This window comes from Apis cerana, linkage group LG4, assembly GCF_029169275.1.
Source record: "Apis cerana isolate GH-2021 linkage group LG4, AcerK_1.0, whole genome shotgun sequence".
NCBI classification, from domain to species: Eukaryota; Metazoa; Arthropoda; class Insecta; order Hymenoptera; family Apidae; genus Apis; species Apis cerana.
This window is the reverse complement of record NC_083855.1, coordinates 10,656,828-10,674,898: the sequence shown is the minus strand read 5'-3', so window position 1 is coordinate 10,674,898 and position 18,071 is coordinate 10,656,828. Positions and strand designations below refer to the sequence as shown.

The 18,071-nt window shown below is 49.1% G+C and overlaps 1 protein-coding gene across 5 annotated transcripts in view; it reads left to right on the top strand.

Moving 5' to 3' along the window:
* LOC107996057 (uncharacterized) overlaps positions 1-18,071 on the top strand; it is a 245,573-nt gene that overhangs the window by 201,894 nt on the left and 25,608 nt on the right. For all 5 annotated transcript variants that reach the window (XR_009829571.1, XR_009829570.1, XM_062074097.1 and 2 more), the window contains exon 7: positions 12,363-12,551. Coding sequence is in view for 3 of the 5 variants with exons in the window: in XM_062074097.1 (XP_061930081.1) it covers positions 12,363-12,551 (189 nt within the window). In the remaining 2 variants the exon portion in view is untranslated. The remainder of the gene's footprint in view (positions 1-12,362; positions 12,552-18,071) is intronic.

Here is an 18,071-nt window from a genome sequence, read left to right as displayed (position 1 = left end):
AAACCCGCGGAATTCAATGCCGCGAGCCATTAGAGAGGGACGCGCGAATCATCCTCGTCGCGAGTTGCACCCTGCTCGACCTTAATTCGTCACCCTCCGTTCCCTGACCAATTATTGCCAGGCTTTCGCCTGGTTTCTATTAATTAACGACATCGTTGCTCGGCGCAACGACGTGGCCCATTGAATGGGGGGAAGCACGGGCGAGGCTCGCGTCGAAAAGGAGTAAGAAGGGAGAAAGGGGATAGGTGGATGTCGGGGATAGAAAAGAGGAGGGAAACCGAGGTGAAACGCGCTCTCCTCTCGCCACGGCGAGAATGATGGTGATTGTGCACGCTTAACCGAGTTACACAGGCGATAAGAGAGATATTTTTCGGTGGATAAATTATCCGACCGATCTTTTTTTCCACCTCGTATCCGCCTACTGCTGACTCGGGCTGCTCTGGCTGCTCGACTCTGGGGAAAGGAACGAGCGGGCGAATTAAATTGTTCGTTCGAAGCGTTGTCGGTTACGCGGATTAACTCGAGGCGCGTTGCGCTGCCTGTGAAAGCCGTGTGTTACGTATTAAGCGTGAGTGAAACGTGAACGTAATTGCATCGTAATTAAACCATTAGCGGGATCCACGGGAAAAAGAATAGGGAATGCACGGGATGGAATCAAAATGCGTGGCAGGTTGCGTGGCGCGGAGGCGCGGAATGGAATCGGGTAAATAAAGCTGTTGCGCTCGCGACCGGCATACGAATACATATCGATGGGGGGAGGGGGGAGGAGTGCAGTTTTGCTCGCTGCTGAACAAACGAATCAAATTTTTGTTTCCTTTTTTTTTTTTTTATTTTATTTTCTGCGACTTGCAGCCGCGCTTTGCATAATCCGACCAATTCGAAATTTAAATGACACGATCGATCTTCGATCTCTGCCAGTTTCAATCCACCAGGGAGATCATTTTGTGTTTCGTTTTTTCTTTTTTTCACGTATATGTACCAAATTATAAAACGATATTTCGCCGATAGAGCTTGGAGGACAGATGGATCGTTTCGAGAGAAATTTGTATCGAGATTATCAGTTTGCTTCATTCACCAGATACGTATAAATACTCGTACGATTGAGTTAGTTTTCTTCAAAGTCTCGCCGAATACTTTTTCTCGTCGCGCGGGGGAAGAGAGAAGCAAGAACGTGGGAAGTGTCCCGGTTTAAAGGAAAGGGAGACAAGGCGAAACACGCCATTATCGGTGATAGTCACGGCATTCTCGAACAGACTTTAATGCGAAATTGACATGGGCTTATGAATTATGAATTTGCACGGTGTGCCGCTGTGAAGCGACTTTAACGATCTACCTTTTCCCCCATCCGTTGCCAGGATTAAACCCTCGTGGAAGTTACGAGTAACTACGGGAAACGACAAGAATAACAGCTACCGAATAACCGAGTGAAAGAAATCTCTATCGCTTCCAACAATTTCAAACTTCTATGCCCTCCCCCACAACGAAACCCCCCCTAATTTCGAAAAGAAAAGAACGCAACGCAAGTGTTATATATAAAACACTTGCTCGAAAAGAAAACCTAGATCGTATTTTTTTTTCCAATCTTCGCGTTTCCTTTTCCTTTCGCTCGATCGAGTGATCGTTTACGCGCGAGAAGGCCGATTCAACGAGAGAAATGTATACGCCGAATCCACTCTGCACGTATATATATATATATACCTGTTGAAGACTTGAAACGCAGTCACGTGTAAAGAATGTATACCTAGGTGGCGCCGCACAAACTCGCTCATCCCTTGCCACCTCGGCTCGATAATTCAATAGAGAGTGGAAAAGCAACGCGGTGGGTCCGTTTTCGCCTTCTTTCCTTTGGGCGCGCGTTCAACGCTTGTTTATGCGGACGGAACACGGGAAATTGAATAAAGTCGGGAGCGAGCGGTCCACCGTTCCGATACATCGAGCGGAATGATATATTTGACAAGTTCGCGTATTGCCACGCATACACAGGCCAAGCCCCGCGTGTCCGACCATGCACGCGCCTATTCCACTTCCTTTCTCTCCTTTCTTTCCTCCTCCAACTTCGCGCCGATACGTCTCTCTTCGACCAATCCTTTCGTCCTCTCGCTTTGTGCCACAGGTTCGATTCGCAACTGGCGGCGAGGATCGATGACACCTGGAAACGCTAAACTATCGGTGCGTTGTATATGTGTATCACGAGCGAAACCAGAGATAGAAGAATGTCTCTGGTGTGGCGAATCGAGCAGACAATGTGCAATCGGAGACATAATTGAACAACACGTCTGACCATTCGCGGGAATGCATCACTTGTCTCCCTTGGCGCGGTCGTTGAAGGTTGAGATCCGTGCGAGAAATGTTTCGTGTTCACTCTCAAGAATATGTCTCGAGAGAGAGGGAGAGATTCCAGGTTTGAATTAAATATATTCAAAATCGGCGGCCCCGGAAATACCTTTCTTTTTCTCCATTTCTTAGAAGATACGCGTGCGCCGTGCATCACGACGCTCGGTTATGAATATGTAGAGAGTGCGCCACCGGTGGTGGTGGTCAGACACCGGAAAACTCTAGATAGCGCGGCGCATGAATATGCTAAGCGCATCGCGGTTCGAGGGCTAAAGTAATTTTTTTTCTTTTTTCTTTCCTTTTTTTTTTCTTCTCTCGCCGCATCGACCCCTACAGCGCAGGCCATCGTGCCGGAGATTCGCGCCACCCTCTGTGCCCTCCCCGCTTCCCTTTCTCGCAATATATCCCGTCCCGCTCTTTATCCGCTTCCCTTTCACCTGTGACACACTGTCCGTCAGAGGGACCGTTGAATTTCATCCCCAGTTATCGAAGAAAATTTTTCCCTTTCCGCGTTTTTCAACGTGAAATACACCACCGCGAGAGTCATTTGTTCTTCGCCGATATCAATTGCCCACTGGGGAAGGGGAGGGAAGAATAACTCTTCGATACCATTTTTCTATCTTTCTTTCTCTGCTCGCGATCCATGCTTCCGGCACGAGTTTCGCGAGGAATCAAATTCAAGGGAAGGTTTCGCGATATATCGGAACTATGCGTAGATAGTTTATACGTCGGTAAGTTGGAACGAGCCCTCAGAGCCCGTAGAAGCTTTTCCAACGGTCTTTTGAATAAAACCGCGGAAGCGGAAAATACGCGAGAGACGATGGCAAACGTTCGTCCTGTTTCTCGAAAGGAAAAAAATTACATTTGAATCTCATCGTTCATCTTAAACCAACTTTCCACGACCTCCTCTCCCCTCGCATTTCTTTCCCTCCAATTTGTTTTCCAAGTGGGGAAATTATATAGGAGGCGGAGTGTATAAATTCATCGTATTTATAAGAGCATGCATCGCGACACGAAGTTCACGATCAAGGGGTTAACTGATGAAAGGTTAACGGGGAAAAAGAGAAAAAAAATAAAAGGAAAAAGAAAAGAGAGAAAACGGAGGGTTTCCTATCGAGCGAGAGTTCTAAATTCGCGTGACGGTCGGCCGTTTACGCGAGCGTGTAATTATCGTTCTAACCGGGCGCGCGCGGTCATATTTTTCGCGACGTTTCCACCGACGAGAGAAGTGAATAATCAAAGACCAGAACCGGCACGACAAGCTTCATTTTTCGCCGATCGGTTCATGGCTCGCCGTCGACCACTCTCGGTCATTAGCGACGCGAGATTTAAACGGGCGGCTCCGCGAGAGGTGAGTGATTTTTTTTTTCCTTTTTTTACAAGGTCGCGATGCCTGCGCCGCCGCCGCGAGACGAGGAAAAAAAGGAGAAGAGAGGGGGAGAGGAGGAAAAAACAACGGTTGATAATAATATCTCGGTGGCGTGACGGGTAACTATAAAAACCGGCGCGTAATTGTTGTCGTCGCTGGTAATTGCACGTATTTCTGCAATACTCTCTCTCTCTCTCTCTCTCTCTCTTCCTCCCCTCTTTTCATCCGGCTCTGTCCCTCTGAACCGAGCCAATCTGACGATCGATGTGCTAAAATCCGAGATAAAGCTCCAACTTTCCCTTCGCTCGTAATTTTCGGTTTTCGTATCAAGGAACGAGGTTCCGTGACGAGCAGCCGTAACGAAGCTATATCAAACGCGTTTCATAATTTTCGGAGAAACGGTAAAAATCATCCCAAATTTTTCCACCGTTTTCGAATAGATATATATATATATATATATATATTCGAAAACGGTGGAAAAATTTGGGATGATTTTTATATGATTATATATATATATATATATATATATTCTTGGCACGTTCTTCGATGCAGCGACACGTGTATGCTTATTATCGCCACTGTCGACGATAGATTCTCTTTTTCTTTCCTCTCTCAACGTCAGGCGGGGTAATATCGACGATTAATACGCGTCGATCGAGGATGAAAGCGTGGATCGTCACCAAGCCCCGAACGATCTTTAATCCTCGCGCGTGATTTTGTCCCCTCGCGTGTAGAGACGGCAATCGTCGCGTCTTCGCCGCCGAGACGATTTATTGCCCCGTGGCTTCGGGCAGACGCGAGCAATTTACATCCCCGGCTATCTCTCCAACGGCTTGCCTCGAACCTGCATCCCAATCTTCGGGACGTCTCGAGTCGGCCGAAATTACCAGGGATTACCAGGAACTCGGTCCAATTGGACCCGATCGTCTCTCTCCGATCTTCTCGCCACTCCCCTCCCTCCTTCACCGCTCGTCCATCCGTTAATTTTTATTTAAACTCGCCGATTGTATACACCTCCGAAAGAAAAATATCCGACGGTTTGAAAGGGAGGAAGCAAAGTGGAAAAGATTCGACGAAGGAAGGAATCTCGATCGCAACGCGTCTCGAAGCTTGGTTCAAGCGCGGTAAAACGTTGACTCGTTTATTGGGAGGACGCGTTTTTCCGCGATGGCCGAGGAGCGGAGAGGAGAGGAGAGTGTTGATTATTTGGCGATGGTAACGGGGAAAAATTTCACCGTGGAACGAGCGAGGAAGGAGTCTTAATGGACCCCCGACGCGCGCCATTATGCTCAAAGGATGAAAGGGCCCTTCAAAGGATCCTTGGCTCCCACTTTCATTTGCATTCGGGATTGGAAGAGGCCAAACCTCTCTCCTGGCCTGGTTCGTCGTCTGCCGGCTGGACGATTATCCCCGATGATTCCGGTCTCGTAATGAAAAATTGGGTCAGCGGGGTTAGGGAGGGAGCAGGGGTAAAAATGACAACGATCATAGGGAATAAAGGAGGAAGATCGGAGGAGGAGGAGGAGGAAGAGGAACGGGAAGGATCGCGGGATGAGTTTTCTCGTTGGAACGAGAAGTGGCTCGAAATTAGTTTACCTTTGGAAACCAATTTCTTTCCTTTTCTTTTCTTACCACGTAACCACCGCCGCTTGACTCAGGCGCGGGAAAGGGCATCTCTTCTATGTTGCGGGTCCCCGTCGTTGTTGCGGAAACGAAAATAATAAAGGAACTACGCACGATCGAAGAGCAATATCTGCTAACGTCTCGAGCAATATCAGGACCACGATTGTTCCCGGTTCGCCGTCTACCTTTTTTTCCCGTTTATCTTCCCGTATACGCTTCCTCCTCGGATCCTTTCTCGAAGGGATCCCCCTTCCCGTATGTAAATCCTATTTACCGTCTCCACTCCTCGAGGCGGAAACTTGTAAACGGAGAACCGATGTACTTTTAAATAAGTTGACGCGAAAGTTTCAGTATTGTTGTTTAGCTCGGTAATAGGACGGTGGATCGGAGAGAGAGGATCGCGCGATACCATCGAGCGACGGTTTCGAAAAGCTCGGTTCGGCGAAATATCTCATCGAATTTTGTACCGAGAAGATGTATCTCCTTATCGAGTCATCGATCTTCTTCTCCTTCTCCGCTCGGCGGAACGTCTCGGCCATCCCTTATCCCGTATCTCGGCCTTCGACAACCTCGTGAAAAATCTCCACCATCGAGTAAACTTTCTCTCTTCTTTGTCCAGCAAAGATCCGAAATTTCCAACTTTCGCAGGTATAATTTGAGAAACCATTCCATTAATTTTTTCAATCGTTCCGTTCGAGTTTTTCCGCGCGACGACGAGGAGGAGAAGGATCGATGACACTTGGTAATTCTCACCCTCCGTCAAGCAGCTCCGCTCGTGTGTATCCGTGATAATCCAGTCTGAACGATCGTAGCCGGGGCATTTATCTCGCGGCCAATTTCAGGATTATTGTCGAATAATATTTTTCCCAGACGCGCGATCGCTCGTAGATGGCGGATTAATTACACGCAAACACCTTCTTCGTCGCGATAATAGGTTGGAATTATCCCTCGAACCGGCCTTTTAAATCCTCGATTTTTCATCTCGATAACCGTCCCCGAGATCTCGTTTCCCTCGATTCCACGGCAATTAAACGAAAGGCAAATTCGTTGGAAAGTTTCCTCGAGCAGTCAGTTCCCTCTCCTGCTGGCTGGAGCGTCACACGAGACGATGAGAGAGGAAGAGAGAGCAGGGGCAGAGGGAGGGCGTTGGCTGCAGCTAAGTAAACCGCGCGTTTCAAGTTGTTCCTTTCCACGTCGCTAGACGCCGCGATATTAAGCGTATAACATGTACACCCGCCATTATACAGCCATTACTACGCCGCACCGTTGCATAGACGCAACGGAGCGAAAGGCAAAGTAGCGTGTGGCACGCTTCTGCCGTGCCGCCTATCGCCCCTTGACTGACAACCTTAACCGTTCCACCCCGCCGCCCTCGCCTTCTTCTCGCCACCGCGGAAGTATTGCGTTACCTGGTTCGTCGCCGCGACGCCGTAATTCCCCCCCTGTAAATCGTGAAATTCCGCGACGACGCAAGATAAGCGACATACCAACCCTGCCCACGGGGCACGTTACCACGAACGTTACCACGTTTTATATCCGGACAACGGGATCGTATCGAGGTTTCGTCGAGCATTTCCTTTCTTTTTTTTATCTTCGAGATGAGATCGTCACTTGTTAGAAAAAACTCCGGGAAAATTTGAATGACAAGCAATCGAAGCGTGGAACGCCTCGATATTCGCGGTGCGGTCAATTCGTCATGCGAGCTTCTTTATTATACACGTAAAAGCAACCCATCCCCTCGAGGGTCGGGAAATCGGAGTGGTGTGGCATTCTGTTTCTGGGATTACGTCGTTTCAGCGAGTTCTCGGTAGAATGATTGGTCGGTCGGTTAGGTTCGGTGGATCGCGTTTTCCCCGTCTCGGGGAAAATCACATTTGTCGGAAGCCTCGCCCTTCACGAGGGTGGCGACCCGCCCCTGACCCATTTCGCGACGCAAATTTCGTTCGAATAGCCCCGAGCTCTCCGCGTTACGAATTCCACCGCTCTCTTTCTCGACTTTCACCCTCGAATGCGTGCGCCTCCAGGCCGAGTGTATTTAGATAGTCTCGAGTCTACGTGGAGCGGATATCGGCCCTTGCTCGGGAGAGATAGTTTTCAAGACGGGGTCTAAATTCGTCGAATCAAATATCTCTATCCGCTCGTTATCAAACGCTTCATCTTCGCTTTGGGACCGCGTAATAACGGACTCTCTCTCTCTCTCTTGATTCTCGGTTCGAGTTAAATGTGGGTTAAATTTCGAAATTTCGGAGATCAGATGAATCATGAAATTTGCTCGCTCCCTCCTCTGTCTGGATATTTCAGTTTAATTATCATTGTGCTGCACGGAGAGTTCCAGCAACTGTATCGCGAAATCCTCGCCGCTTTTCACCATTCCGGCGAATTGACGCTTATTTACTCAGCTTCGGAGAACACCGACTTTTGTTGCACAAAGCATCGTTCAGCATCAAGTGTCGTTCGATCTGGTTGAAATGCGAATGAGTTAGAATCCGAGAAAATTACGTTTGTGGAAATTTTTGGGAGAAACGTTCGATTCCAGTCTCCCCTGCTTTTGATCAATTCTGATCAATTTCGAAATTTCAACGGAAGCGAAGTGTGAAAAAAAGTCTGCGTTCAAAGATGCACAAATTCATCTGCCGTTCCATTATCGCGATGCTCGGCCGAGAAACAGAGAAAGAGAGAAACTGCTGCAGCCGGGAATTTGATTACAGGCAGGAAATCGTTAACACGTTGGAAATCGATTACGTTCGCGCCATCCACGTTGACGCGGAGCCTCTTCTTTAAACAATGCAACGCTCGCGGATAACGGTATCGCGTTTTAATCACGTTTTTCAGAGTCCATCCATGCCAACACGCGAACAACAACAACAACATCAACAATAATAATAACAACAATAACGACGATAACATACACGAGAAACAATAACGTTTAAATGCATCCTCGAAAAAACGACGCGACGCGGGCTGAAAAGGAATAAAAAGGGATAGAAACGGATGCGAAGTGAGAGCCAATGAAATTGAAAACGGGCGAAATGGCGGTGAAAGTGATGAAACGAACGACTCATCGAACGGTTAATTTCTTTCCAGTTAGTTCTAGCAGCACAAGCGCGTCGAGGAAGTTCCTTATCAAGCGTGTCGGATAAAGTCGTTACACGAGACAGAGAGGCATTAATAGCCGAAATCGATCGACGTAGGGAGGGGGAGGGGGAGGGAGAGGGGCCCGCCTCGGGCCACGCTCGTCGATGACGTTACTACCGTTTTAACGAAGGGGTTGCCCGCCATCAAGGAATCGCGTTTTCCCTGCAGACGATGATTATTTAGATTATCCTGCGCGATCGTCGTGCAATCTCTCTCGTGTAGCGAGAGAGAGAGAAAGAGAGGGAGAGGGAGAGGAGAAGGCAGAGACAGCGCGTCTCGCAATCGCTTTGATGACATTCGTCTTCGAAGTTCGAATCCCCCCCGGGGCTGCGTGCGTTTCGTCTCTCTTATAACCGGGGTGAACCCGGTTCCTGGCTCTTGTCGCGATTAAAAGCCAAAGCGCAGTTCGATTAATTCCGGTTATTTGCGTCGTCGAATCGATCGGATCGAACCTTCCTTTCGATTTATTCGTCTCTCTTTCTCTCTTCGCCACCCGTTCCATCCATATCGTACAGTAGGGATTGTCTCTCGATTCTTCATTCTCACGCACAACGATAATTTCGCGCATCTTCCACTCTTTTCTTTTCTTTTTTATCTTTTTCCCCGATTCGCGTACACGTTTGATCGAGCACCATAGACGTTACTTAAAGGGTACTTGCGATTGAAATTGCTGTTCGACCAAAGGGAGGAATCGTATACGAAAAGAAGAGCGATTCGAACGTAATTCTCGAGTGATTTCTTTGACGGGGGAGCAGTCGAATGAGCTTTACAATCGGGAAAGGGATAACCGTAGCGCGAGCACAAAGTGGAAAGATCTGCGCGAGATCCGTGCGTGAGACGGGGAAAATTTTTTTACAGAGAATCGTAATTTCGGCCAGAATCGTAAATCGGCGAACAACGCTCGTCGCCCCAGCCATAAAACATCTCTACACTTTAACGTCCGTCCGGAAAACGGCAGCGGAGCCGGTCGTATGAGGCTGGCCGCGACTCGTTCCCAGTTTTGGACGTTGAGAAATTAACGGCACCCTTCCGCTTCCGGTGGAAACGACGCGGGTCTCGGGTTAAAAGCGGGAGACTGCATCGAATCAACGCCACCCTTCCAACCGATACGGGACAATAACGATCGTATCTTCTTTATCGCGCGTGCATGGATGGAAAGATTCCGCGTGAAAATGAGAAGCGCGGAAATGAAACGTTATATTTTAAAATAATTAATTTGGAAATCGATGGGATCCTCTCCTTACAATGTAATTTTATAGTATAATTTATACGGGAAATGGTAACGAATTATTTCGACCATTGTCCAATGACGATGTCCAACAACATCTTCGTTACGCGTGAATAGAAATTGAGGATAGAAAAGTTTAATCCTGAAATATTTATATAATTTATGCGCGAAATCGAAAAGATATATGGGAAAGCGTGAAATAGAAAACGGTTAGAAAACTTTTTTAATTCTGTTTCAAATATAATCGATGACGACGATATCTTCTTTCTTCGTGACACGCGATAGTCGCGTAACAATTTAATAATCCAGGAGGATAGGATTTACGCGGAAAATGGTGAGAGCGCGAAAGGCGTCGAACAAAGGGGCGAAGGTTGTTGCACCGGCCTTGAACAGATAGAGAAGAATTATAGCGATAGCGGGACGGAGCCGTGAAATTTAGAGAATCGGTGAATAGAAACGGACAAGTTGGCAGCATGCCTAGCCAGGGCCCAGCCAAGGGGGATCGTTAGGGTAAGATTGAAGATTACAATGGAGCGAATCGCGAAGACATATGAGTACGTCCGAAGAGGACACTATTTATACTAGCGTAACCTTCCCTTTGATTAATCGTGCGTAAGAATCCTAGTTTTCGTTTAAAATTTACTTTCCCACAAAAAACACGATATTATAATTCGCTCGTCAGCGATCATTAATTAGACACGGTTCACTGATTGAACGAGTGAAAACAAACAAACGAACAATATATAAATTATATATTTCTCGAAAATAGAGATAAAAAGAAATAATAATAAGAAACCATACACGTGTACGCGTGTATTTATTAAAGCTTATTTATTAAAAAATATCCGAGTGCGATTACAATTCGTCTCGAATATTTACGTTTCGATTTTCAACGAATCCCGAAATCCTTTCATCCGGTCAATTTTCGCGGTTAACGGAAGCACCAGCTCGAAAAGTTTTCTCTCCAAGTATCCGGATCCTCGAGAGGGGAGGGGGTTAATTAATTCGCATAAATTTCGCGTGTGTCCTGGCTGCGAAAAGGGGACGCGACGATTCGGCGATGGCGGCCAACTTCGATGCCTTTGAAGTTTTCCCCGATATCGTGGGAGCGGTTGCGAGTTGGCCAGGAATTTTCTCCTGCCGCGTTTTATCGACGATCGTGGTGGTGATGGTGGTGGTCCGGCAGAATCCACCGCGCCTCGCGGCAGAGAGCCATTCTCGACGGAGAAAGAGAGCACGGAGGAAGAGGGAGAGGGAGGACACAAACGTATCCGCGTCGAGGGAACACGATTCTTAAACTCGTTCGTGCGGAACAGATATCCGGTCCCGAAATCAGCCTCGTTACGAGATATATGTACACGCGAGGGTCGAAGAGAGAGAAAGAGAGAGAGAGGAAGACAAAGTGATTCGCGCGAGTACATGCAAAATGGAGGGCTGGAAAGAGGGGAGGAAAAAAAAGAGCGAAGAGAAGAGAAGAGGGAGGCAATCGATACGCAGAGTTTTCTCAATGAGATTGGAAAGGAACTATTTTATTTCCGGTCGCTCGATCGCTAGCACTCGGTCTTTTCACGGTAAACTACCGAGTACAGAGACGCTCGCCCTTCCTTCGAAGGAGGAAAAAAGGAGATATCGAGTGATGGTGGAAAACGAGAGGGAGAGAGAGGCGATTCTTTTTCGAGAGCGAGCCGTTCCGTATGCAAAAGATAGAACGTGCGCCGCAATCTGAACGAAATCTCGAAACGCAATTTCCTGAACGGCCGACCGAGCGTCGCGCATCGGCCTCTGTCCTCTCTCCTCTCCTCCCTCCCTCTCTCTCTCGCCGATCGAACCATCCATCTTCGAACCATGAACGCGACTTTAATCACGCATCCATGCATCCCGTCGACCACCACTTTCCGCCATCGGCGTTGTTTCTCTTTCCGTATCGCGTTACAGCCGATCCTATCTCACCGCGTTATCTCTCGGTTTCATCCGCGTTACATAATGACTACCAAGTACCATTCCGATGTAGCACGGGTATCGAACGTTGTAGCACTCCGAAGCGAGATTAGTCTCTCGAGACAGCTGTGCAATTTGCCACTCGTAAGTCTGAAATCGATATCTCCTCTCTCTCTCTCTCTCTCTCTGTCTGTCTGTCTGTCTTTCTCTCAGCCGACATCGAATCAACATCGATCGTTTAAGATGGTCGAATTAGATCGAGGTGATATCGAGGCGAGCGTGGAGACGCGAAATGTCGCGATTGCTCTCCTCCGTCTTATCAAAGTTCATCGACCCGATGTTGTTTCAGTCTTTGAGCCGGCTGGCGGCTTTAAACGGCAGCGTGAGAGGAGCAGCGCGAGATGGTTCATTGAACCAGATCGGTTAATGTGGGTCGTCGTAATTCTAGACCGGGTCTATTTTACGGTTCAAACTGTCCATCAGATAATTCTGATGAGGCTATTGTTCGGTCAGAGAGAAGATTTCATTCGTTACGTAATATTAAGCTATTCCAACGGATTTCGCTGGATATTCGCATCGAGAGGGACGATCTATTCTGGTCTAATTGCTCTTTGCTCGGTCTCCTCCGGGATGGATGGATCAACGACCCTTTTGATAATAAACTCGACGACATTTCTCTCTCTCTCTGTCTCTTCTGCTTCTTCAATAAGAGTCTTTTCGTCTTTTTGATTGCAGGTAAAGGTAATGCTGAAGGTGTCACCGGGGGAAGGTGGAAGTTTCTTCAACGCCGACAAGAGAAAGAAACAGGTGACGTTGGTCGATCCGACAGCTGGGCAATCTTCTTCGGCGGACGATCGCAGGCCGACCGTGGCAGCGCCGAAAATGTTCGCCTTCGACGCGATATTCACCGAGGAGGATTCCCAGGTAAGCTCGTTCCGAGTCTTCGAAATAATTCGAAAGGGACGATTCTTCGTCCCTTTGTCCTTCCTCCTTCGAGTTGCTCGAGCGAAACGTGGCGACGATGGCCACCGTTTTCTCCGCCGCCTGGGAGGAGGATTCGCTCGAATCGAGGGAAGGAACTAGGATAAATAGCGGAAGACGAGGCGGGATCTTAGGCGAGGGAAACTTTAGAAGAGAGAAGAAGGAACGGTGGAAAAGAAATCGAAACGTTGAAAACGTGCCCCTCCACCCTCGCGTTCATCCTAGAGACGCGCGAGACGTCCCTGCCGGGCGCATAACTAAACTAATTTCCCGACCTCTAAACTCCACCTCTCGACAGGAAAATCCAACCTCCCTCTTCTAACCCGCGGACCCTCGGGCGAGCGTTGCTCCTTGCTCCTCGCTCCTCCTTCCCCTCCACCACCGAGAGGAGACCAGCTCGATTCGATGCTCGTGATTATTTTCGAATTCGCGCGTCCCCCCGACTGTCCTCCTCACCTTTCCACGATTATCCACCACCATTCGCGATTATCCTGCAGCCTTCGTCGAGCAGAAAATTCCGCCAATCGTAATCGCGCACCATCTTCGGCCCAAAACTTTGCAACGTTCTCCCATTCTCCCTCTCTCTTGATTATCCAGAATCCGTAGGACGAATGGAAGAACGGATCGATCAGTTTCCCGAAGACAAGATAGCGTAACGTATCTTTTCCCCCCATCGACGCCGTTTACCACCGGCGAATTTTATTGGCGTGGCATTGATGAACGACATCGCGAATGTCATCGGGGAGCTCAACAGCGGCACCGTTATAATATCGCGGGATGCACGATATATATATATATATACACATACATATACGTGCACCGAGATATTTCGATGCTCTCCGGGGACATTATCGAGCGTCGGATTCAAATGAACCCGGAGCTACTCGGTTTTCCCTGCTCTACCAGCTCGCCAACTCTCTCTCTTTCTCTCTCTGCTCTCCCTCTCTATCCCAGCCAGTCCTCTCCAGGGACTAGCCCTTCGTTCCCCGCCGCTGGCGCGTTCCTCTGGCCCTTTGACGCGAGTCGCGCTCCCCCTACACTCCCCCGCCACACACTGTTTAGAAGAACGATGCAAAGCGATCGATTGATTCGATCAAATGTCCGCTTTGCCCGCGGACGATTGTCATCCAAAGTCACAATAGGCTCTCCTCTCCTTTTTCCACCTTTTTCTCTGCCGCAATCGTATCCACGGCCTCGTTCCTCTTCCAAACTTGCAAGTCGAATTGCGGGAGGAAACTCGCGAAGAGAATGCGTCCGTCCTGGGGGACGGTCCGTCCTTTTCGACGACCGCCCGTCAAACGCAGACATACCCCCTCCCCCCAGTGAATATTTTAAAGGCGGCGTCGATCCCGAAAGTGCTTCGTCTTTAACCAGTCTCTCCTCTCCGATTTTTCCGCCACTGACGACGCCAGCCAATTTGACTTTTGATTTTATATTTAACGGAGAATGGAATGATCGGGATAAATATTATTTTTAAAGTTCGTCTAATATCATTGTTTTCCTAAAGAGAATTCGTCCATGTAATAAAAAAATCTTGATCGAAAGTTCCATAAACAAGGCGCGTGTTCCTCGTTTAATCCTCAGAATCCCTCGCAATATCGACGTCCTGAATCTTGGCGTTAATTTTTTTCTCTCCGCATTTCGTCGAGACGAGTTCGATCGATCGATCAAAAATGAGGATTTCCAATGGGTGAAATTACACCGCGCGGGAAATGTAATTTCCGTGGACCGATAATCTTCGAGCGGCGGATACCTTTGTCGATCCGAGTCCGCAAATACGCGGACCGCGGACAGCCGACCGCTATGCGGAGACGCGTCCCAATATGACGCGCAAACAGACCGCGCCAGTTTGATTATGGGTCAGTCGTAAATTACCATCGTGGATGGAAGCCGATCGATCGTTTAACGGCAGCCCAGCCGTTCGAAACTTGGTATCTCGCCAAATAATTATTCGAAAGGTAGCAACTTTCGTCCGGCGAAAAACGTTGTTACGGGGCGTTTCTTCGTGAACGCGCGTCCGAAATCGGTTTCCCGCGAAGAGGAGGCGAGGAAAGGAACGAGAGGTGGAAGAAAAATGGTGGGGAAAAGTTGGATATTTCGACGAGAGGAGAAAAAGCGTGAAGGAAAACGCGTTTCCTTCGGATTGAGCGAGTCGTCGATAAATTCGTAATATCGGTGGCTGTCAGGGCCATTCATCGTTGCCGCCATTACGTAAGAATAGACACGTACGTGGGTTGCCCGGGAGGAGGGGAGAGAGAGGGTAGTTTCACTCTCTAAGTTTATTTCCGCATGGAGGAGGAGGAGGGAAAAACTGGAGGGAGAGGAGGAGAAAGGAGCCGGTTTCCGAGGAAAATGTCTTTGAAGTTCCAATTTGTTAGAAGCTTCCTCTTCCCTCCTTGGTCCTCCAAGCTGTATGTCGTTACGCGAACGCGCTTGGATGGTGTCGTTTAAGGTGGCGGCAATTTGCCAAGGATAATACTTGCCGCTTCCGAATTTTCGTTACGTTATACGTAAAATTTCAGCTTCCGGCGAGAGTCGAAGGAGGATGAAAGGAAGGAAGGGATATGAAATTCCATCTCGTCTTTCCCCTCTTCTGTGAAATTCCTTTTTTCGATACGGGTCAATTAACGGGTTAAGGTAATCGCGGTTTTCGCGACACAAAGCCCGCGCGAGACAATTCTCGTTCTCGACTCGTCCGGATACTCGTGGTGGTCTCCCCCTCCTGGACAGAGGAGAAGAAAGAAAGGCTGTCGATCTCAGGTGTCTAGGCGACGATGGTGGAAAAGGACGGGAAGTGCCCTCGGTCACGGATCCCGTCGGTGTGCAAATGAAACGTGGGCCAAATTAATTGAACATCCATCTCAATTACGGCACGGTCCATAGGTGAATGCGAGCCGGGCCAGACGCGCTCGAGATCTTATACGCGTGTGTACAGCCGCGTATATCGCCGCTGGCCAACGACAATTCCATCCCCGCGAACGAGCTCGGGAGGACAATGCATCCTGGACGGAATAATTCACCGGGGCCATTATGGTCGGTCCAGGACAAGGGCTTTATTATTGACTTACGACTAATAGTCACGCTGTGGATTACGCGCCCGTGTGTACGCGCCCGTACGCGCTTGCGTACACTACCCTCCTCCCTCTCCCTCGTTCTCACTTTCTCCGTTCCGCGTATCGCGGGAGCGGAGCAGAGGCGGAGGCACAGAGCTTCCCTTCTCTCGCGACGTAGCGTGGCTTCGATCTATCGCTCATTTCCCAGCGAATGCTAATCGAACAGGAGGCCGCAAATTCACGGTGCGTGGCTTCTTGTTCTCCTATCCTTCGGGTTTCCGGCTGTCCGACCGACGGAAAATGGATCGAGCGCGGCCTGGATGTCCTCCACCTTCCCCACCTGTCTCGCGGCAGACGGGATTAGAGCCGTATCGACGCCGGATTCTTATTAAATCCAACCAAGTCCAAACCCCGACCGATTCTTATTAAGACGAAAGAATACCTTTGCCGCTCCGCTCAGCTCTAATTTGCCGCCCGGTTTCGATTATGGAGATTACCGAAAAATTATGCTCGACCCCTCCCTCCTCCTCTCCCTCTCCACTCGCCACGAGATTAAAGCCTGGAGGGGGAGGGTTGGATCGTTTGCGGTTGAATTCGTTCTCTCGAAGATAGGTCTTTTTTTCTTTCTTCCTTTCTTTCTTTCTTTTCCTTTTTTTACGTTTCTCCGAGGATAAACGCGGTTGAGATTAGGGGGAGATAAAGTAAATTTTTTTTCGACCAAAATGTGATGTACGCTCCACGCACACGTATTATATTCCCGTACGTATTACGAAAACGTGTATGCACCATGCTTCGCCATCGTTTCGAACGGTTTAAAACGATCCGACGAACCAATAAATTCGGGCCACGTGCTTTCCCTTGGCTAATCCGCTTTTTCTATTTTTTTTTCCCCCGCCTCCTCCCCCCTTCCCTATTTTTTTTTCTTTTTTTTTCAACACGGTTCATCGATCCACAAAGCAAACGCATCTCCCTGCCCCTTCCCCCCTCCCGTTCCTCTTCATCAAAATTCGTTGGCCGCGTCACAGCCAGGCTGCTTGCCATTATTCCCTAGAATACTAACAACACAGGGCAGCATTTATCCATCGATCGTCCGTTCCTCCGTTCGGGAAAGGACGGGCCTCGCCTCGTCCGCCTTCTGTAATCGATGCGCGCAAATCGGGATCGCACGTTAGAAGAACGATCGTCCAGATCTGAATAAGCTAACGACCGAATAGGGGTCGATAGCGGGACTCCTCTAACAGGCAAGTGGAGAGCCATGGCTGTAATCTGTAAACCAATCATACGGGCTCGTGGAACGGATCCAACCCCAATTGGCCGCATCCACATTCCTTGTTCTGCCTTCCTCGTGTCCGACCGGATCTTCTCGCACAGCCCATCCCGGCGCGTCGCATTTCCATATTACAGTAAGATTAATTCGGGCCACGAATACCGGGGAGGGGGAGGGGGGAGAGTTCAGGAACCCCGGTGATGAAGTTTGGCAGGTGTCTGACACGCGTCAGCCCTTCCAAAAGCGAGACGTCACTCTGCCGGAGATCGTGCATTCCGGTCAGCGACGTGCCTCCCTCCTCGAAATCGTTAGAGAACTCTAGCAGGGAGGGGGAAATTGCTTTTATTCCCTCTTTCGACCCTCCCCTCCTCGGTTTATCCGCTACGCGCGATTTTTTTCCAAACAGTGCCGACGAGAAACACTTTTAATTATTTTTAACAACCGCTGTTTCAAGCGTTTCGGCAAATTCGTCGGGGATAAAAAAAGAAAAGGAGGGGGGGAGTGGAAAAAAAGGACGCAGGCACGCAGGTGGAACGAGGGCGGAAGAGAGGCGGGAACGAAACGCGGATAGGGTTACTAACGATTTCGATTTTGCATCGGTCAAACCGAGCGTTGGATTTCCCTCCCTCCTCCAATGCTTTTTTGATCCGACCAGTCACCGCGGTGACTAGGGCGGCCCGGTTTGCTGTTCCAGGTCCTAGAAAGCGAGGAAGAGGGTTCGTTCTCGTTCCCCAGGCGCCAATGACGCCAATCTCCCGTGTAAATCGCGACATATTTCACCGACCTCCCGCTCTTCTCTCCGTCGCGCTCCCTTCTCGCGCCCACCCTCCGCCGCTTTCCCGCTTTGACAACCTCGTGAACGCTTTTACCGCGATACTTGGAGTAAAAAAAATCGGATAAAAAGTTCTCCTCCAGTTATCCCGAGGAGGAGGGTTAACCCCTCCCGTCAGAGCTTCAACGCGTCAACGTCGACGATTCGAAAGCTCGAAAGGAGCCGAGCCAGACCTCAGTCGAGGAGATCGATAAGGCGAGGTGGATAAGGATCGAGGCGTTCCGCTCGAACGTCGAGTAGTCGAGTCGATATCGGTATCGGAATTTATTTATAAGTCGGCGGACGAGTGTCACGGTGCGGTGAGCAAAAAC